The sequence below is a fragment of the Rhinolophus ferrumequinum genome, chromosome 14, assembly GCF_004115265.2.
Source record: "Rhinolophus ferrumequinum isolate MPI-CBG mRhiFer1 chromosome 14, mRhiFer1_v1.p, whole genome shotgun sequence".
NCBI lineage: Eukaryota > Metazoa > Chordata > Mammalia > Chiroptera > Rhinolophidae > Rhinolophus > Rhinolophus ferrumequinum.
Genome location: NC_046297.1, coordinates 52042968 through 52065530, shown reverse-complemented (window position 1 = coordinate 52065530; position 22563 = coordinate 52042968). Strand labels below are relative to the sequence as shown.

Here is a 22563-nt window from a genome sequence, read left to right as displayed (position 1 = left end):
TAGTGATACAGAAAACATCTTTAAATAGATTGTAGTTCTATAGTATCTGGTTAATATCTAATACAGTATTTATGGTAACTTTAGAAATGTTCACAGGAATGAGGAAATAAACTCTTAAGTGCAAAAAAAAAAATATTTTCCAACATGTTCCTCATATCTTTTTTTTTTTTTTTTTTTTTGAACACTGTCTTTATTTTAAACCGCCAAGTGCGGCATGAACGCTGTTTCTTGGACAAAGTGCTTTAAGAAGCCAAGGCAGGCAGTAGACAGGCCCCCGCAACCCTCGATCCCCCATCCCACGCCACATGACCCTCAGCTGCTCTGGAGATCCCAGGCCTGGCCTGTCTTCTCTCTGGCTGGGTGGGACCTGGGCTGGCGCAGGATATCTGAGTCTCAGCTCCTGCGAGTAGCTACTTTTGGTAGCTTGGAAGAGGATTCCTTTCATATCTTACTAATATATAGATCTGATGAATACTTTGTCTTGTGCACCTGAAACTAATAAAAAAAAAAATCTGATGAAATAACCCAAATGTACCCTTCAAGGAATAAATAATTATTAACTTTATGTTAATTAAAGTATACAGAGGATATTAAGGCACCTTAAGTAATAGACATATTAAATACCTTAAAGTAATCAAATAATTTTATATTAAATTATTAGTCCCCATTCCTTCAGTTGATCCAATATTTTCAAGACACTTTTTTGTTTTTGTTTCTGTTTTTTGTTTTTTTTTTTGGTTAACTGGTAAATTTTATTTTTATTCCCTCCACAGAATACATTAGAGAAACTTGGAGCCAAACATACATGCTGACTTTCTGCAAAAGTATAAAGGGTTCTTTTTTTATTATGTATAACATAGGCACAATTATTTTAAAGTTAATGAATTTTTATTTAAGGAATTCCCCGTTATTAAAGTGATTCCTTCCATTGCCTTAGTTCCTGAGTTTGAGTCTCAATTTCTTTCAAAAATAATTTTTGCGCAACCACATTTGTCAGGTCAGTCAGTCCACAATTCTTTTAGTGGGGCTTCTTTGATCTCCACTTGAATGTGGACATACTTCAAAAATTCCCCAACTGTAATCATTGCGACCCTATTTCTTCAAGTTTACATTAGGGTCCTTTAAGTCCAGACTTTATGTCCTCAAGATAAAACCCTTGTTTTATATATATGTTTTAAACCCCATATTCCTGTATCTTTTTCAGGTCGTTCTCTGTCTTCTGTCCAGTATTTTTTAACTTTGCTACTCTCTTTTTAAACACAGCAGCTCCTTCACTATGTTCTTGGTCTAAATATATATTTACCTTCTTTGGTAATTCAGAACTTATTATGAAATAATTATTCTCCACCAATTTGATATCACATTCATCGTCATGTTCAAGATTCGTTGCAAACTCATCCTCTCCTGCTGACTCTACAATAGGAGAGATAGATTCATCGTCACCCAAATATTTATATCTATGACTATCAAGGTCTTCTTTTTTCTAAATCTTCACCAATATTCATCTGTTTCAAGGATTCCTTCAGGTGGTATTCTCACTTCAGTTTTTCAAGGCAGTTAAAAAATCCTCTTGCCACTGCTTACTCAAAAGTTAAAGTTTTTCTCCAAGGTAGTAATTTTCTTTCATTCTCTGATTCTAAAAATGGGAACCCAGGTCCTTTATCTTTAAATTGTTTAGTTCCTTGTGACCTTCTAGTGTTTCTCCTTCCTTTTGACCTTATTGTTGGTCTTCCTACATGCTTATATTTCCCCTTTTTACATTTCTTTTTAACAAAATAGTTCAAAAATAGCTTTTAAAGTCAATGGTCTTTGTTCAAAAGATGAGTCACTGGATTAATCTCTTGCTTAAACATTTTCAAGTGAATGAATGAACTTTCTAATAGTGTTTCATTGCCTCTGTTTATGTAAGGAACACATTGAATTTTTTTTTAATTAAAGTTTATTGGGGTACAATTGTTAGTAAAGTTACATAGATTTCAGGTGTACAATTCTGTATTACATCATCTATAAATCACATTGTGTGTTCACCACCCAGAGTCAGTTCTCCTTCCATCACCATATATTTGATCCCTTTTACACTCATCTACCACCCGCCTCCCCCTTAACCACTGATAACCACTAAACTATTGTTTGTGTCTATGAGTTTTTGTTTCTCATTTATCTTGTTCTTTTGTTGCTTTTGGTTTATATACCACATATCAGTGAAATCATATGGTTCTCTACTTTTTCAGTCTGACTTATTTTGCTTAACATTATAATCTCAAGATCCATCCATGTTGTCACAAATGGTCCTTTTTCATCTTTTCTTACTGCCGAATAGTATTCCATTGTGTACATATATACCACAACGTCTTTCTCCATTCATCTATTGGAGGACATTTTGGTTGTTTCCAAGTCTTGGCCACCGTAAATAAAGCTGCAATTAATATTGGAGCACACTTGTCTTTATGTATAAATGTTTTCAGATTTTTTGGGTAGATACCCAGGAGAGGGATTGCTGGGTCATATGGAGATTCTATTCGTAAGTTTTTGAGGAATCTCCACACTGCCTTCCATAATGGCTGCACCAGTCTGCATTCCCACCAACAGTGTATGAAGGTTCCTTTTTCTCCACAGCCTCTCCAACACTTGTTACTATTTGTCTTGTTGATGACAGCCATTCTAACTGGGGTGAGGTAATGTGGTTTTTATTTGCATTTCTCTGATGATTAGTAGCATTGAACATTTTTTCTTATGTTGATTTGCCATTTGTATGTCCTCTGTCCTCTTTGGAGAAATGTCTCTTCAGGTCCTCTGCCCATTGTTCAATAGATTTGTTTGCTTTTCTGTTATTGAGTTGTATGAGTTCCTTATATATTTTGGATATTAGCCCCTTATCAGAGGCACTGTTTGCAAAAATCTTCTCCCATTCAGTTGGTTGCTTCTTTATTTTGTCGATGGTTTCTTTTGCAGTGGAGAAGCTTTTAAGTTTGATATAGTCCCATTCATTTATTTTAGCTTTTACTTCCCTTGCCTTTGGAGTTAAATTCATAAAATGCTCTTTGAACCCAAGATCCATAAATTTAGTACCTATGTTTTCTTCTATGCAGTTTATTGTTTCAGGTCTTATGCTTAGGTTTTTGATCCATTTTGAATTAATTTTGGTACATGGTGACAGATAGCAGTCCAGTTTCATTCTTTTGCACGTGGCTTTCCAATTCTTCCAGCACCATCTATTGAAGAGGCTGTCTTTTCTCCATTGTGTGTTTTTTGCTTCTTTGTCAAAAATTATCTGTCCATATTTATGTGTTTTTTTTCTGGGTTCTCAGTTATATTCCATTGGTATACATGTTTGTTTTCTTGCCAGTACCATGCTGTTTTGATTATTGTTGCCCTGTAGTACAAACTAAAGTCAGGGAGTGTGATACCTCCAGCATTGTTCTTTTTTTCTTAAGATTGCTTTGGTTATTTGGGGTCTTTTGTGGTTCCAAACAAATCTGATGATTTTTGTTCTATTTGTTTAAAAAATGCCATTGGGATTGTGATGGGGATGACATTAAATCTGTATATTGCTTTGGGTAATATGGCCATCTTAACTATGTTGATTCTTCCAATCCATCACAAAATGTCTTTCCATTTGTTTGTGTCTTCTTCAATTTCTTTTAGAAATGTCTTATAGTTTTCAGCATATAAGTCTTTCACATCCTTGGTTAAGTTTATCCCTAGGTATTTTATTCTTTTTGCTGCAATTGCAAAAGGAATTGTTTTTTGTTCGTTTGTTTGTTTTTATTTCTTTTTCTGAGATTACATTGTTAGTATATAGGAATGCAGTGGACTTTTGTATGTTGATTTTGTAGCCAGCAACTTTACTGTATTCATTGATTGTTTCTAATTGCTTGTTGGAGGAGTCTTTAGGGTTTTCTATGTATAGCATCATGGCATCTGCAGAGAGTGACAATTTACTTCTTCATTCCCCATTTGGATGCCTTTTATTTTTTTCTCTTGCCTGATTGCTCTGGCGAGGACTTCCAACACTATGTTGAAAAGCAGAGGTGATAGGGGACAGCCCTATTGTGTTCCTGAACATAGAGCAAAGGGCTTCAGTTTTTCATTAATTATGAGATTAGCTGAGGATTTGTCATATATAGCCTTAATTATGTTAAGGTGTTTTCCTTCTATACCTATTTTATTAAGTATGTTAATCATACATGGATGTTGTATCTTGTCAAATGCGTTTTCTGCATCAATTGATGCAATCATATGATTTTTGTTCTTTATTTTGTTTATGTGATGTGTCACATTTATGGATCTGAATATGTTGAACCATCTTTGTGCCCCTGGGATAAACCCCACTTGGTCGTGATGAATAAACTTTTTAATGTATTGCTGCATTCGATTTGCTCAATTTTTTAGGATTTTTGCATCTGTATTCATGAAAGATATTGGTCTGTAGTTTTCTTTTTTTTGTGTTATCCTTACCAGGCTTTGGTATCAGGGTAATGTTGGCCTCATAAAATGAATTAGGGAGTACTGTCTCTTCTTCAATTTTTTGGAAGAGTTTGAGCAGGGTTGGTATTAGATCCTCTTTGAAGATTTGGTAGAATTCATTGATGAAGCCATCTGGTCCCAGACTTTTGTTTTTGGGAAGGTTTTTGATGACTGATTTAATTTCATTACTGGTCATTTTTCTATTTAGATTTTCCAATTCTTCATGGTTCAGCCTAGGAAGGCTATATGTTTCTAAGAATTTGTCCATTTCTCTAGGTTATTGAATTTGGTGGCATATAGTCCTTCATAGTATTTTTGGATGATCCTTTGTATTTCTCTGACATCTGTGATGACTTCTGCTTTTTCATTTCTGATTTTGTGTGTTAGTCTCTTTTCTCTTTTTATGTTAGTGAGTCTAGTCAAGGGTTTGCCAATTTTGTTAATCTTTTCAAAGAACCCACTCTTTGTCATATTAATTTTTTTCTGTTGTCTTTTTGTTCTTTATATCATTTAATTCTGCTCTGATTTTTATTATTTCCTTTCTTCTGCTGACTTTGGGTTTCATTTGTTCTTCTTTTTCTAGTTCCTTAAGGTGTAACATGAGTTTATTTATTTGGGATTTTTCTTGTTTCTTGAGATAGGCCTGTAATGATATAAATTTCCCTCTTAAAACTGCTTTCGCTGCATCCCCAAAATTTTGGTAGGATGTATTTTCAGTCTCATTTGTTTCTATGTACCTTTGATGTCTCCTCTAATTTCTTCTTTGACCCGTTAATCTTTAAGAGTATGTTGTTTAATCTCCATGTATTTGTGGTTTTTCCTGCTTTCTTTTTGCAGTTGATATCCAATTTCAAGCCTTGTGATCAGAGAGTATGCTTGGTATGATTTCAATCTTCTAAAATTTGCTGAGGATAGTTTTATGTCCCAATATATGGTCTATCCTTGAGAATCTTCCATGTACAATAGAAAAAAATGCATGGCCTAATGTTTTAGAAAGAAGTGGTCTATAAATGTCAATTATGTCCATTTCATGTAATGTGTCGTTTAGTGCTACTAGTATGTTATTTATTTTCTGTTTGGATGATCTATCCATAGCAATCAATGATGTATTTAGGTCCCCTAGTATAATTGTGTTTTGGTCAATTTCTCCCTTTAGTTCTTGCTTGGTATATTTCTGTGCTCCCTGATTGGGGGCATAAATATTGATGACTGTTATGCCTTCTTGTTGTATAGTCCCCTTAACCTTTATGAAATGTCCATCTTTGTCTCTTGTTATCTTTTTCACCCTGAAGTCTGTTTCATCTGATATTATTATGGCTACACCTGATTTTCTCTGGGTACCATTTGCTTGGAGTGTTAATTTCCACCCTTTCACTTTGAGTCTATGCTTGTCCTTGTAGCTGAGATGTGTCTCTGGGAGACAGCATATGGTTGGGTTTAGTTTTTTGATCCAATCTGCTACTCCATGCCTTTTAATGGGTGAGTTCAGTTCATTTAGATATCAATAATAAAAAATATGTGGGGATTTCCTATCATTCTATCTTTAGTTTTCTGGTAAGACTGTGTCTCCATTGTTTCTTTGCCTTTTTGTTGTTGTCTATTATTTCTATGAGGTGGTATTCTATTATTTTTCCCTCTGTTTCTTCTTTTATTGCAGTATATATTTCAGTTCTGGATTTTTTTTTTTTTTTGAGTAGTTTCCATTAAGTTTATGTAAAAGAAAGTTTGATGTTTAGAATATTCCATTTTCTTCAGCATGTCTACTTTCTCCATTCCCATATTCCAGTTCAGGCCTTTAGTCTCCCCCTTGTTATATTTTGGTTGCCACAAATTGTCCCTGTTGATGGTGGTTGAATAGCCTCCTTTAGTATTTCTTGTAGTGCAGGTCATATGTTAGAAAATTCCCCCAGCTTCTGTATGTCTGGAAAGTTCTTTACTCCTCTTTTATATCTAAAGGATATCTTTGCTGGGTATCTTATTCTTGGCTCATAATTTCTCTCTTTCAATAGTTTGAATATTTGTTTCCACTCCCTCCTGGCTTGTACAGTTTCTGCTGAAAAATCTGACGATATTCTAATGGGCTTTCCTTTGTAGATTACCATCTTCTTTTCCTTGGCTGCCTTGAGGATTCTTTCTTTGGCATTGATTTTTGACAGCTTCCTTACAATGTGCCTTGGAGAAAGCCTGTTGGGGTTGAGGTAATTAGGTGTTCTATTTGTTTCTTGGATTCAAGGTTCCAGTTCTTTCCACAAGTTTGGAAGTTCTCGACTATTTGTTTGAATATACTCTCTGTTCCCTTCTCCTTTTCTTCTCCTTCAGGTATGCCTGCTATTCTTATATTGCTCTTTCTGATGGAGTAGGAAATTTCTTATAGAGTTCTTTCATTTCTTTTAAGTCTCAAGTCTCTTCTTCCATCTGTGTCATTTCCAGGTTTCTATCCTCGATGTCACTGATTTTTTCCTCCATCTGGTCAACTCTACTACCTAAGCTGGCTATTTCATTCTTCATTTCTTCTATTGAGTACTTTATCTCCAGAAATTCTATTTGGTTCTTTTTTAAAATTTCAATCTGTTTGGTAAAATGTTCATGTTGTTCTTTGATTGTGTTTCTGAGTTCATTAAACTGCCTTTCTGTGTTTTCTTGCATCTCGTTGAGTTTTTAAAGAACTACAATCTTGAATTCTCTGTCATTCAAGTCACATATTTCCATATATTTAAGTTCCATTTTTTGGAGACTTTTCACTTTGTTTCTGGTTGTCTTGTTGCCTTGGTTATTCATGGCAACTAATGATTTATTATTTCTATTCCTAGACATCTACAGGAGTGGGTTCTGCAACAGGTTTATAGGAAGAGGTCTTTCTTTGTTTTCCAGTACGTGTTGGTAGAATGTTTTATTTTCTCTCTGACTGTAGCCGTTTTTTTCTTTCTCACACTGTAGTGTTATGTTTTCTCTACACTATTCCAGCTTCTCACACAATGGGGGGATTCCCTGGAAGACAGGCTTCTCTCTGTGAACAGTTTGCCTGGGTCATAGGGCGCCACGTCCATGTGGGGATGTGGAGAGCTTTTGAAGTTCCAAAGCCCTTCTTGCACCAGATTCAGAGCCCGTGCGTTTCAGCAGTTCTGTTTACTGCTGCAGCGATCCCCCCAGATAGGTGGGGAAAGGGGCGGGGTGGTTGTAAGAGGTGGCCCAGAGTAATGGTGGCAACCACCACCACAGCTGGTCCTGCTTCCATAGCTCCCTCCCCTTTGACAGAACTTGTTGGTCTGCAAATCTGTGTCTGCAGACCACAGTTCTCAGAACTGGAAATATTCTGTTCTTTTGATCTGACACTGCTACTGTTCTGCTTCTAGCACCGGGAAGGTGGGGGCAGGGCGAGCTCTGGGAGGGTAAGGAGGGGGCAGCTAATCTTAGTGCCTAAGCCTTCTGTTCTCTGCGGCAGTGAGAGCTTAAACTACCGTTTTTAGCCTTCTTCCCTCAGTCTTTGCTCCGAGGTCTCTGCTGTGAGCGTTGGGTTCAGCCATGTTATATGCTGTCCCCTCAGTCCTGTGGGCCATAAACGGAGCCCTAGCAGTCCGACTTCTTCCCTCTCCCGCAGCTGCAGTAGTTCCAGGATGCAGGGAGCTCAGAGCACTGAGCTCTAGGCACAGAGCACAGAGCAGTAGGTCTGCGTCCTGCGCCCATGCGGCCCCATCTCTTCACTTCTCCCTTCCCGTCTCCCCTGCTCGGGCAATTTGCCCACCTTTAGGTTATTTCTGTTGTGTGCCTCTTAGTCTTGCCTGTCTGCTGCACAGGGAGTCCTTTGTTGAGTTATAGTTGTTCAATTTTTTGTATATTCCAGGGGAGATTTCAAGAGGCTCACCTCACGCTGCCATTTTTATGACATTACTCCACATTGAGTTTTAAATAAGCTTCTACCAGAGGAAGAGTTATCACAAATAATCTTTCAAGAAAAATACAAGTTCCACTCAGGCAGTCTTGTTCACTGATGGAGGCTCCTTTGATTTTCAATTTCCATAGCCGAATCAGATTCTATTACATAGTCAAGAGAAACCGTTCCTGGTATGCATTCCCCAAGTCCCTTTCAAAACTGTTTTATCCGTCACGTGTTCTTTGCTTTAACTAAATTTCCATCCAGGTTAGCAAACAGCTGGCACCAACAAGGAGAGGCTCAGTATGGGGCTCAGCATCATATTTGAAGCCTGTAGCCCAGGCCTCAGAGGTCTGCATCCAGCAACCTCCCAGGCTCAGCACTCCAACAGTCCGACAACCACCAACTTCTACAACTGAGTGGAAAAAAAGTCATGTTTCTTTTGTAAGCTCTTGGTTCATAGGGTTGAGCAACACACAGTTCCTGGCCTAGAGAAGCTAACATTTTGGTATGTGGGTCAGATGGAATAGATGAGTTCATAGGTTAAGTGATAACATTGATACCATTGATAAGGAAGCACATAGAAAGGACAGTTTTCCTAATTCATTGCTGCTGGGATAGCTTTCTAGAAATATTGTCTCAGCTAAATCTTTTGGGTAAGACTAAGAAAAGGAAGTTGGGAAAGGCATTCCATGTAGGAAGAATAGAATGACAATATGCGTGCATTCAGAGGACTACAAAAATTCAATAGTATATGGGCACAATTTGACTAAAAGTAAGTGGCTAATGATGATGCTGGAGATACGGTCAGTGGTCAGGTTATGGAAGATTTTGTCTGCCAAGTTAACATGAAGTAACTTTATCCTTTGGGTGATAAGCCTATAAAGGTTTTAAGAAGGATAATGATATGGTCAAACTTTCAGGTTGAATAGATCACTTTGAACTTTAGTGTGGAAAATACATTTGATGGGTTCAAAATTGGAAAAATGGAGACAAGTTAGACGATTATTGTAATAGACATATGACAATAGTTCTCAAAGTGTGATCCCTGACCAGCAGTAGCAGTATTACCTGGGGACTTGTTGAAAATGCAGATTCTTGAGTCTCCCCTAGATCTACAGAGTCAGAAACTCTAGATGGGGGCCCAGCTCTCTGTGTTGTGTTAAGTCCTCCTGGTGATTATTATATCAGACACAGTTTGAGAACCAAAGCTTGTAAAAAAGATGTTGAGGACTAAAACAGGATATATAAGTGAGGAGAGAGAGAGAAGGGGATAGTTTGAGAAAGATTTAGGAGGTAAAATTGTCAGTATTTGGGGGTAGATGAAATGAGGGAAAATTTATGGATGAAAGTCGGCATCATTAAATAAGATCTAGCCTAAAGTAGGATTTTTTAGATTGATAGAAGTGATAGATTTTGTAAAACTCTTTGACTGACGGACAGAATTACAAAATCTGCTTGATCAGTCACACAATCGAAGCAATACGAGAAAGACAAAATCTGAAGCACCAGATTGCATAACCTCAGGGAGTATGTGAATGGCATGCTCTGAGCACAATTTGGACAACATTTATATTGCATACAGCCTGAAAAGTGCTCCCTGGGGTTGAACAATATAGTAGCCCTGGACAAAAATAGGGCAGTAAGCGGGTAAGAGGTCTCCTAGAGGGTAAAGTGAAGATGTTATGGAAGACGCAATGCAAGATAACTGGAAGGATAAAGGTTGTTATAAAAGAATTACTATTGGAATTGAACATTTCTGGTGTAGCATAGTTCTGGGAAATGATGAGAATATGATAAATGGTGGAATATAGCTAGTTTTTAAATCGAATCTTGTATTAAATTAAGTTACAGTAGGCTTTAGCCCTCGTGTTGCTTTAGCAGTTGTGAGTAGGAACTAAGAGGGAAAGCAGAAAACAAAGACTCTGTGATGAGCACTAAGGCAACAATGAAGCAGTCTCAGACTCCAATTCTTTGGGAAGGCTGAAGTGGCAGATCCTAAATACCCCTGATTTTGTCCTCCACCTCTAATCATTTAATAAATCCTGATGTTTTTTCCTTGTAATATATTTTGAGTAAACCACGTTTTTTCCCCAGTCTACTTCCACAAATTTGTTCAACTTTTATCAACTCAAATCTAAAATGGCAGCACCAGCCTCATAATTACTGTTTATCATTCTTTTTGTTTAATAGGTTCTCCATACAGTGACTAGTTCATTTTCCAATTATTTTCTACACAAATTTTACTTGCTCTGAAAGCTTTAGCACCTTTGTTTCTATTTAAAAAAAATCTCAAATGCCGTAGCCTGCCATTTGAGACCCTTCAGAAACTGATTTTTACTTATGTTTCTGATTTGATATTTATAGCTAGAACTTATTTAAAACTTAATGTGTCATCCCGTTGTGGAGTGGATTATATATCCTATTTTATTTAATCCTTAACACAAATTTCAAGACAAATAATGCTATCATCTTTATTTCTAGATGGGAAATTAAGTCTCAAAGATGATATATAAATAAATATATATATTTTTTTATTATATATATATATATATATTTACATATATATATGTATGTATTCCATTCAAGTAAGATTAGGTCCAAAGTTAAAGTCAAGTATACATTTCTCTGATATCTGTTTTCTTTTTTACTCTATTTTTACTCTATTTTTACTCTATTTTACCCCCAACTTCTCTGATCACTGGGCATATTATCTATGCCAACCAATGAGATGTAGTCTCTTTATTCCTAAACCATACGATGCATATTTTAACCTCCAGACATTTTCTTATTGTTTTCTTATATTTTCTACTTTTATATTAGTTGCTCTCAAATTTCAGTGTTCATTACATCACCTAGAAGCTTGTTAAAACACAAGTTAATCTCTACCCTAAGAGTTTCTGATTCAGTGGGTCTGGGGTAAGGTCTAACAAATTCCTACTTCATATTGAGGTTACTGGTCTGGGGACCACATTTTGAGAACCATTGTTCTATATATTTACATAAATTCCACACTTTTTAAATCTTACTTCAAATCGCACATCTTCCATTGCATAATTCTATTACCTTTACCATCATTAAACTATTGCATCTAATCTCATATTACATTTACTGTCTTCCATATTCATTTGCCCTTTAGGTTAGTTATCTTTATTTCCATATCTACCTTTATTCACCGTCATTTTCTATCTTTAACTGTCTGTCTGTCTGTCTGTCTATCTTGTATTTATATGTAGCTCATTTTCCTTTTGGTGTCATATATTTTCTTCATATTATGGCAAACAGTTTGGCACTTATGTGTACATTTGGGTAATTAAATATTTGATGATGATATGTACAAAAAGAGATCTAAGTTTTTTTCTTCAGTCTTGATATTCTTCTTCCAATTTTACTTTAAATCATATTTCAAATTATTTTCTTTACAACTTTTACTATGCATAATTTATTTTCAAAGCAATTTCTCATCCAAAGTTTTTTTTCTGTTTGTTACTACATTTGAAGTTGCATTGGGACATTTGTTTTTTCTCTGTAATTTGATACAGGTAGGAAGTGTTGTACAGTTTCATTGCAAAAAAGGACACCTTCTCCAGGGGTCTACAACACGCACTTGCCTTCCTGATCTTACATGGAGTGGAATTCAGCCTGAGTGCACACGTAAGTACTGTGGCTTAGAAATTCTATTTATTATGGGTAAGAATTTATATGCATTTTTTTCTTCTAATTGTGAAAATAAATTTATGTCCACACAACAAATGTATCACACTGATTTTTTATACTATTATAAAACATAATTCATGTATATAATTTTATTACTATATCATAACCCTGTGCTCATTGGGAAGCATTCTTTCTAAAGGAATCCGATGGCATGAGGCACAATTTTGTTCTTTTTGAAAAGCTCTTGTAATGGTGGTCAGTTTGGTCACCTGGTAATTTTAGATGATGATTATAGTTTAGATTCATAGATCTGCACTATGAAGCTGAAATACTCTGAGATATAGGAAGCTCCAACATAATGAGTCTTAATTTTACCACTTGTTAAACTCTCTGAGAATCTGAGGAAAGCTAGAAATATACATGGAACAAAATATGCATGAACACCTGGACCAAAATTTTTAATACTACTTCAGGATTTCCTGGAGCCTGTGAATGTGTAATATCCTTAAGTTGAGAACACTTGCTATTAACGGATTCAATTTTAACAAAGTGCAAGGTCACTAAACAGTCTTTTCTGATTTATAATTAAAAATAGATTTTAACTATTGAGTTACTTATCTCTTCTTTCCCGTGTATTTCCTCTTTTTATCTCCTCCCAAACTTTTAAAATTATTATCCTCTTTGGGGAAAAAAATAAAGAGGAAGCAGAAGTAGAATGATTTATAGCTTTTAGGATTTGCCGAAGTCCAAGTAAGTACTGTGAATGTACACTAGCCCTGTTCAAAACCACCCAAATAATTACAGGAACCCCTATGGACCTGCAGCCTACTGAAAAGCAGTAGAATACTCCACTGAGTCATGTCACATGTCTGCTTGGTTTACATTTAAAAATGGCAAAATGTAAAAGAGAATTATTCAGAGTGTGAACAGCTGTGTGGGATGTAACTAGGTATTTCATAGTAAACTAAGATTCTTTGATGACCTACATTTGGGATATGATGATTTAAATGGAGTTAAACAGCTTCTGCTACTGCAAAGCAGATCAGAATTTTATTAAGTGCATAATGTGGGGTTAAGAATGCAGCAGAGACAGACGATTTGTGTTTATCCTTCGCACTATTTCCCCCGTTGGGATTAAATTTCGTTAACTGAATTACATTAAATATAAACCATGTTCTGCAATATTTATTACATTATGTAAAAAATGTTAGATGCTGTTTATAGCTTTGTAAATGTCCAACAAAGGGAAAATTTTTTTCCAAACAAATTTGTCCACAGAACACTTTTTTTCAGAGACCACCTTTAAGAATCTTTATGAACAAATAATCAGAAATATCGCCTTGTTTAGGGGGAAATTTTTGTAGCATCTATTTCTAATTGAGAAAGGGATAACCTTTAAAAGATACAAAACAAGAAAACTGGGGAAAGGGAGGAGGTCCAAGAAGTGCCTTAAGTATAGGTACAGTGGAATCAAGGTAGAAAATTAAGAGTCTGAGGAAACATGGAGAAAAGGAGACAAAAAGTTAAATGAATAAAAAAAACACTGTTAGCATAGAAATCCCAAAATTCCAGAAAATTCCTTTTGTGAAAAAAAAATATTATTATTATTATTATTATTATTATTATTATTATTTTTAATTAAAGTTTATTGGGGTGACAATTGTTAGCAAAGTTACATAGATTTCAGGTATACAATTCTGTATTACATCATCTATAAATCCCATTGTGTGTTCACCATCCAGAGTCAGTTCTCCTTCCATCACCATATATTTGATCCCCTTTACCCTCATCTACCACCCCCCGTCCCCTTTACCCTCTGGTAACCACTAAACTATTGTCTGTGTCTATGAGTTTTTGTTTCTCATTTGTTTGTCTTGTTCTTTTGTTGCTTTTGGTTTATATACCACATATCAGTGAAATCATATGGTTCTCTGCTTTTTCTGTCTGACTTATTTCGTTTAGCATTATAATCTTAAGATCCATCCATGTTGTCACAAATGCTCCTTTTTCATCTTTTCTTACCGCCTACTAGTATCCCATTGTGTATACATACCACAACTTCTTTCTCCATTCATCTATTGAAGGACATTTTGGTTGTTTCCATGTCTTGGCCACCGTAAATAAAGCTGCAATGAACATTGGAGCACACGTGTCTTTATGGATAAATGTCTTCAGACTTTTTGGGTAGATACTCAGGAGAGGGATTGCTGGGTCATATGGTAATTCTATTAGTAATTTTTTGAGGAACCTCCACACTGCCTTCCATAACGGCTGCACCAGTCTGCATTCCCACCAACAGTGTATGAGGGTTCCTTTTTCTCCACAGCCTCTCCAACACTTGTTACTATTTGTCTTGTTGATGATAGCCATTCTAACTGGGGTGAGGTGATGTCTCATTGTGGTTTTTATTTGCATTTCTCTGATGATTAGTGATGTTGAGCATTTTTTCATATGTCTATTTGCCATTTGTATGTCCTCTTTGGAGAAATGTCTCTTCAGGTCCTCTTCCCATTTTTCAGTTGTGTTGTCTGTTTTTTGTTGTTGAGTTTCATGAGTTCCTTGTATATTTTGTATATTAGCCCCTTATCGGAGGAACTGTTTGCAAAAATCTTCTCCCATTCAGTTGGTTGCCTCTTTATTTTGTCGGTGGTTTCTTTTGCAGTGCAGACGCTTTTAACTGTGATATAGTCCCATTCATTTATTTTAGCTTTTATTTCCCTTGTCTTTGGAGTCAAATTCTAAAATGCTCTTTGAACCCAAGGTCCAAAAGTTTAGTACCTATGTTTAATTCTATGCAGTTTATTTTTTCAGGTCTTATGCTTAAGTCTTTGATCCATTTTGAATTAATTTTGGTGCATGGTGACAGATAGCAGTCCAGTTTCATTCTTTTGCATGTGGCTTTCCAATTTTCCCAGCACCATTTATTGAAGAGGCTGTCTTTTCTCCATTGTATGTTTTTTGCTTCTTTGTCAAAAAAATTATTAAGGTGTACTTTCTACATTAGGAAGTTTTAACATCAGAGCAACTTAATGGGTTGTGGTTAGATTTAACTTTACAAAACATGTTTTTGTGTTTTTTTTTAATTTAAAATAAATATAATACAAATCACAAAATAATATTTCCTAGATTGGTATAGAAAAATCTGAATTTGACAGACATTGAAAGGTATCTTACTGTGGGAGATTTTAGGTCCTTTAAAATGCTAATATAATATTCTAACTCTTTAAAATAATGATATTTAAAATAATATGAGCTTAATTTTTCACAGTCTTTTTTTCTTCTCAGTTTCCCTATTAATATAATGTTCCACAGATGATTATTTAGGAAACGCTAGTCTATGAAATCAAAATGTATATTTATATTCATATTGTCTCTTGAATCATTAGAATAACTATTTAACAGTATATTTGTATAAAGATATTAACAAACCTCCAATAATGTATCTTGATTCCAGTCTCAAAATTTTCTTAACATGTCTATTTAAAAACAAACAAAAAAAAGAACTTTTTTTTTCCTCTTTTCTTAATATAGCCCACAGCTGTAAACAGCCGGACACTCCTGCTCATGCGAATGTAGTAGGAATGGACCTTCCATCCCATGGGTATACGCTAATTTATACCTGCCAGCCTGGCTTTTTCTTAGCAGGTGGAACAGAGCATAGAGTGTGTAGATCTGATAACACTTGGACTGGAAAAGTTCCTGTTTGTGAAGGTAAGTTTTCTCTATAAAAGCTTTTTGCAGAAGATGTTGTAGTATTTTGACTTTCCTCAGATACAAAAGACAGAAGAATGAATTCAAATTAGCTTAGAAAGAAGGGAAATTTGTTGGCCAACTCCAAAAGTAGGAGTGATGTAGACAATTCTGGACCCAGAGGCACAAACAAATATTATTCAGTTTTTATAGCTTCTTGACCATGGTCTGTTTTTCCTTCTTTCCTTAATTACTTCTTGTAGTTTTCTATCCACAGTAGGTGTACTAGTTATCTAGGGCCAACCATAACAAAGTACCACAAGCTGGGTGGCTTAAAAGAACAGAACTTTATCTCATTTCTGGAGGCCAGAAGTCCAAAATCAAGGTGTCAGCAGGGCCATGTGTACTCTGAGGGTTATAGGGAAGAATGATTCCTTACGTCTTCCTGATGGCTTTTGGCTATTTTTGGCATTCCTTCTCTCATAGCTACCTCATTCCAATTTGTCTTTCCATGTTCTCATGTCCTTTCCTATGAATCTTTGTATGTCCTCCCTTCATCTTTTAAAGACACTGGTCATTAGTTAGGGATTATTTCAGGATTATTTCACCTTAAGAGCCCCAACTAATTATATCTTCAAAGACCTTATTTTCAAATAAAGTCATGTTCTGAGGTTCCTAGTGAACATACATTTTGGAGGTACACTAGTTAACCCACCACAGTAGGGAAAATTGCTGCCAGCATCCCTAGGGTCAACCCTTCTGGAAGAGTAACCTTGGTAGAAAAGGTCTTTCCCAAAACGTCGTCATGGAAACTCTATTCAGGAGTCTGAATGTTACAGTTTTGAACAGAGTTCATTTTCAAATTCATTACTTAACTAGAGTGATATGGTATGTTCACCAATTCTAGGTGAAGTTTGCACCCCTGTTCCTGCTTGATCAGGACAATCCCTATCTGGATAAGATGTAAGGAGTTTGACTTATGTTTCCAGAAAAAGGAGTAAAGGAAGTTTTTCTTTTTGTAGAATTCTTATAAGATCATTAGCAAACTTCTTTTCCTTTTATTTTTTCATTTTTTTTCAGACCTTCTAATTCTTGATCTCTTACAGCATTCACAAGTGTTAAAGACTTTATCCTTCTTTAAATGTGTTTACTCTCTTCTCTTAGAACATTACTCAGTTTTTTTATTTAAAAAAAGGTTTCGTGATAGAAATTCCTACAATGTGAGATCTTATTCTGACTTGTTTACTTGTCATTGTCTTTCTCTACTCTCCTTTCCTTTCATCTGCTCTTCCCCAACTAGAATATAATCTCAATAAAAACAGAAACTTTATTCAAAGTGTTTACAACTATAATTTTAACATCTAGATCAGTGCCTTGTATATGAAAAGTGTTCGATAAATATTTCTTGAGTAAATAAATGTGTTATTCCCTCATGATTTTGGCTATTGATTCCCCATTTCTTTTATAAACTTACTCTTTTCTACCCATGGTTTTCTAAAGGCTTTGTTCTTAGCCATCTATTCCTTTTACTCTGTATTATCTCTGTAGGTGACTTCATTCAACTCACTGGCTTCAACAGTACAGTCTTCCCTATGGAGATTATTTACAAATTAATATTTCTAACCCATTTATCTTCTCTTAGCTTCAGACTTATATGTTCAGTTGCTTACTTGACATCTCTTCTGAATTCTTCACAGACATTTCAATAGTCAATAAATGCAAATCCGAACTTATAAATTTCACTTCACCATAGTCTTCTTTTGGTGTTCCCTATCTCAGTGGTGCTGTCATCATGCAGTACATAGAAATCTAGTAGTCATCTTTGACATCTTCCTAACCTTATAAATCCACCTTGGTTTCAATAGCTTTTTTGTCTTTCCACTTTTCTGTTTTTATCATCCTACTATAGTAGTCTAACTCAGCATTCTCTTTACTGGGACTACTGCAGCAGCCTCTTAACTTCTCTGCCCATATCAATACCCATTCCTTTCCTAATTGTTCTCCATCTTTCAGCCAGAGTGATCTTCACCCACATCGCTCCCCCTTCAAACCTTTGAAAGACATTACATTGCCCTTAGGATAAAGACCTAAGATTTCACATGGTCTACAAGCACTGTATGTCACAATTCCTACAGTTTTCCAGGCACATCTAGCACCACACTGCACATGATTTCCTTGGTTTTGGACTACGGTTTGTTTGACTTAAAACTTTAATTTTAGGTTTTCACCATTGAGTCCACCCAATTTCTTATGACACCACAAGCTATCTTAATAATTTTTATTCCTTAAACATGAATCCTGCACAAATGAGTTCTGCCCTTTCACAATAGGAACATACTCTCAGCCCTCAGCTTTTATGTTGGAATCGACCATGGGGTCCATGTTAGTTTTTTTCCTCTAAAATAAGAAACGATATCTCAAAATGATATGGCACCACTAATCTTCCCCTTATCCCACTGGTCTACAATGAGGGTAAGTAATTGCTGACGTTAACTCTGCAACAGGAGTGTTGATTGGGGACCAGGATTCTATGATGAATAGGACATTTTTCAGAAAACTGTATGCTATGTCAAAGAGAAAAAGTGACAGTGCATTACATTGTGTGTGTGTGTGTGTGTGTGTGTTTGTGTGTGTGTGTTATTAATTATATTAACTTTTCAAAATATTTTTCATTTCTTTACATAGCTGGTTCCAAAATATTGGTGAAAGATCCTAGACCTGCCCTAGGAACACCCAGCCCAAAGCTAAGCGGTTAGTAATTTCGGTTGTTACTCTAGATGTTATGAGTTTTAAAAGTAATATACTATTTTCTTGGCAATATGACTATATACTTAGAAAAATATGTTTTAGTATGCAAAAATTATGCATTTGTTATTTGGAATTTGATAATTCATGTTATAAGATGTTGAATTTTAAGCAGTGTAATATTGTGATATTAATACTGTAACACTGAAATCTTAATATTTTAAAATATTACTTATAGTTATTTCTATATAATTTCCTTTCAGGAATACCTGCAAATGACTAACTCATAATAGCAATATTATTTTATTTAAAATATTGAAATAAAAAATGAGATGTTATATAAAATTTTTAAATACGGGTTTTTTTTTTGTTTTTTTGTTTTTTTTTTTACAAAGGAAACAAAGGAACCAAATACAATTGGTATGAGAGTAAAAGTTTAGAAACGTCTAGAACTTTTCCAACATATTTTCAATTATTTGTTTTAAAAAACAAATTTAAAATCTAGTATAATCATTAAGAATATGGGCTTTGAAGTCCTATAACCTTGATGTAGTTCCCATGTTATACACTTCCTACCCTGTGACCTTGGAAAAGTTATTTTATATATCTTAGCCTCCATTTCTTTATCTGTACAAATGAAATAATGATTTGATTATTATAAATGAACTTCATGGAAGTGAAGTGCAAAGTGCTTAACAAATAATAAAGGCTCAATATATGAGAGCTGTGTGTTTAATATTCTTCACTACTAATAAAGTACTAATAAAATTAAAGGCTTAACATCTAATCTTTACCCTGGAGACATTTTGGCCCAGTCTTATTGAGCCAGGAACAGTGATAGGATCTAATTTCACTTGGGTTCAGAAGTTCTCAATGAACATGCTATAAAACTAGAGCACCCACAAAACTTTGAGACACTGATTTATTTGACACTGAGCAAAAACAGACTGAATGTCACTAAGGCAGTCAAATAATAAGTCACCATAAGAGAGGAAGGTTAGCAATGGAGTTAGAAAAACACAACAGTCAATCAATGCACAGAATTTTCCAAGGGAGATGCTTTACCTGGGAGCAGATGAGTGCTCTGAAAAATAACTCCAGCACATCAAATGTAAACCTGGCACGTCCTGGACAAAACATGGCCAGTAGTCACCAGTAACTAAATCAGGCAGACAAAAAAAAAATAAATAAAAAAAGAATATGAAGAACTTAACAAGACAATTTTAAAATTTGGCCAATATGCAAATATAAAGATTTCTGCATGAAATAATTATAGAGAATATACTTTCCTCAAATGCACATGGAGTAGCTCTAACAATTGATTATATATTAATAAATATACCTACAAAAAATTTAACACAAAGTTAGTCTCACCATGATGCAATTGAAAGTTAATAAAAATTAGATAAATGTTTAAAATTCCTGAATATTTGCAAATTAAGAACAAAGTAATACTGATGAATCAATCATGAATTAAAGACAGAATTTAAATGAAAAGAAAAATAACACTAGAACTTTGTTATACTGAAATCTAAATATCAAAATTTGGGAACTGAAGCAAAAGAAAAGTTGTGAGGGGAATTTATACCCTTGAATTCTTACAGTAGAAAAGAAGAAAGCCTCAGAATTAGTGAGCTAAGTTTCCCTGTTAAGAAAATATAGAAGTGTAACAGAACAACCAAAAGAAAGCAGAAATCAATGTAATAAAAACGAACAAACAAATAAACCTCAAAGATTCAATAGAAAATTGTAAACAGAGACAAAGGTAGTTCTATAAAAAAAAACAAAGTGAAAATTTTCTGGTTACTAAAACTCATTATTGACTCTGAGTCAATAAAACTCATTCTATGAGTCCATCATAACTCTAATAACTCAGATAAAGACATAAAAAAGGGAAATTAGAGGTTCATTTGACTCAGGATTATAGATGAAAAAAATCTACATAAAATCTTAGCAAATCAAATACATTATAGTAAAGATGGCACCTCATTACTAAATTGGGTTCATGATAGAGGTACAGGAATAGTTTTGTTAAATAATCCTTAAAAAGTAATAGATCACATTAAGAGATTTATATGCATAAAATATGATCATTTCAATGCTTTCACATGAAGTATTTTATGATTCACCATCTATTTATAATTTTTTAGAAAGTCTGTTAATTTAGAAAGTTTCTTTAACCTGAGTAAAGGGATCTATAGCGCTCTAGAGCAATGTCGTTTTAAATGGCAAAACGTTTGAAGCATTTCATTTAAAATCACAGATAGACACAGCGATTAGATTATTCCACAGTAAAAAGAATGAAATACAGCAACCATTCAAAGTCAGGAGCATAATGCTCTATTTGGCAACACAGCCTATGAAGCAAAGTTTAAGTTCAAATATGTCTTGGAAGAAAGGATCATGACCATCGTCTTTCTCCTTTTCATTGATATCCACATCAATGGCTGTTGGATGACACTTTAGAGTTTACAAAGAACTGCCAAATACACAATCACATTTAAATCTCAAAATAAACTCAATAATCGAAAGGAGTATTTTCATTTCCGTTGTACGTAGATATATAAATGACCAAATAGTGTCTGTTTCTCTCATCCTATGGTGAGTCACATTTCTCAGTTCTATGTGAGAAAGGGGGAGGGAGGTGTTGGCATGAGAACATGAGAAAGGGAGAGGGAGGTAGAGGCTCACCATGGCCAATTCTGTGCATTCTTCCCCACATTAAGTGATTTCATGTTGGTAGTTTGAAATCTGCCATTATGGGAATATTTACACCATAGAAATCAGCATACTACATTTTCTTTTTTTTTTTTTTCTGGAGAGTCTGTTGTTAAATATTTACTATCACATCAATGATTAATAATGATACAATGTACTTTGCTGCAGCTGCTACCTACTTCTTTCCATTGTTATTTTCTCCTGACATTGAGGTTCTTTTTCATCTCCTTCAGCCAACACTCCTTAATTTCCGCAAGCACCATGGACAAGATCATTAGGTGTAGCAGATTTTCATTTAAAGTTCTTAGGTGGCAAAGGATAATCGCAGTACCTGCCAGGGGAAATGAACAGTCAGAGAAACAGCAACATTTATTGAGCACCTACTCTTTGCCAGGCACTGCTGTTAGAATATATCTCTGTCTGGCTCTTTCTCTTATCTCTACAGCTAAGAGACTATTATTTCCAAATTCCTAACTTTTGTAATGCAGGGCAATTTAGCTTGTTACTCCTTCATGCAAACTTGTTCTAGATATACTTCTTTTAAGCTGAAAAAATTTTAAGGTACATAATAATCAAGGGCTTTTTACCCATACACTATGTCAATTTTTTTTTTTTTTTAAAGTAAGGCCCCCCCCCCCTATATACAGAGCATAGCTGTGTAGTGTGAGGTTTGGGGAGGGAGTGTCACTAAAAGGATGACTTGGAAAATATCACAGGATTATGGACTTTTCATGATACTAGCTACATGTCTACAAATATATGTTTATTAGCAACTATGTAGTGAGCTATAAAAATCTACATTTTCCCTATTTTATCTGCATAATAATATTAATGATAGCAACTAGTACTTAGCTAAACTCTTCACATTCATAATGTCGTTTAATCTTCTTAAAAATTCTATGTTAATGCCATGTTAATCATGTGGAAATTCAGGTTTAGAGAGTGAAGTAATCACCCACAAAAGCACACAGTTTATTATGGGAGAAGAAGGACTTAAATGCAAGCAGCCTAACTCCGGCACCTGCATTCCTAACCCTTGTGTTATATTGCTTTTAAATTATCATAAAAAACAATCATGTTGGTTGAAAGAGTCAGTAAAAGCTCAACTGCTGAAGGTGTTTTATCTTCATCCTTCACTGTTGTTTTGCTTTATTGGTTTGCTGAGTAGAATTCAGGGAACGCAGAATTTGTAACCTCAGCCTCTGTGATCTGATAGGTAAAGTGTGATGTGCGTAGAAAAGATCAGGTGACAAATGTGCTAGGGAAAAAAAATGTCTTTATCCTAAATTCATGTCATTTACTCACCCAAATTAATAGACATGGCTCCCTTGAATAGCTGATTTCTGGGGATGGGCTTTATTATGATGTATAGGATTAATGGAAGCTTCTCTCAGCCTCTTCCCAGAATATCAGAA

At 35.0% G+C, this 22563-nt stretch overlaps 1 protein-coding gene and 1 pseudogene across 1 annotated transcript in view; one reads left to right on the top strand and one right to left on the bottom strand.

The window, feature by feature from the left end:
* Positions 1-22563, top strand: part of CSMD3 (CUB and Sushi multiple domains 3) — a 1093095-nt gene that overhangs the window by 1054872 nt on the left and 15660 nt on the right. Inside the window, exons 64-66 of the mRNA XM_033126920.1 lie at positions 11881-11992; positions 15527-15706; positions 18371-18436. Coding sequence (XP_032982811.1) covers positions 11881-11992; positions 15527-15706; positions 18371-18436 — 358 coding nt within the window. The remainder of the gene's footprint in view (positions 1-11880; positions 11993-15526; positions 15707-18370; positions 18437-22563) is intronic.
* Positions 1175-11520, bottom strand: LOC117034170 (TATA box-binding protein-associated factor RNA polymerase I subunit D-like; annotated as a pseudogene).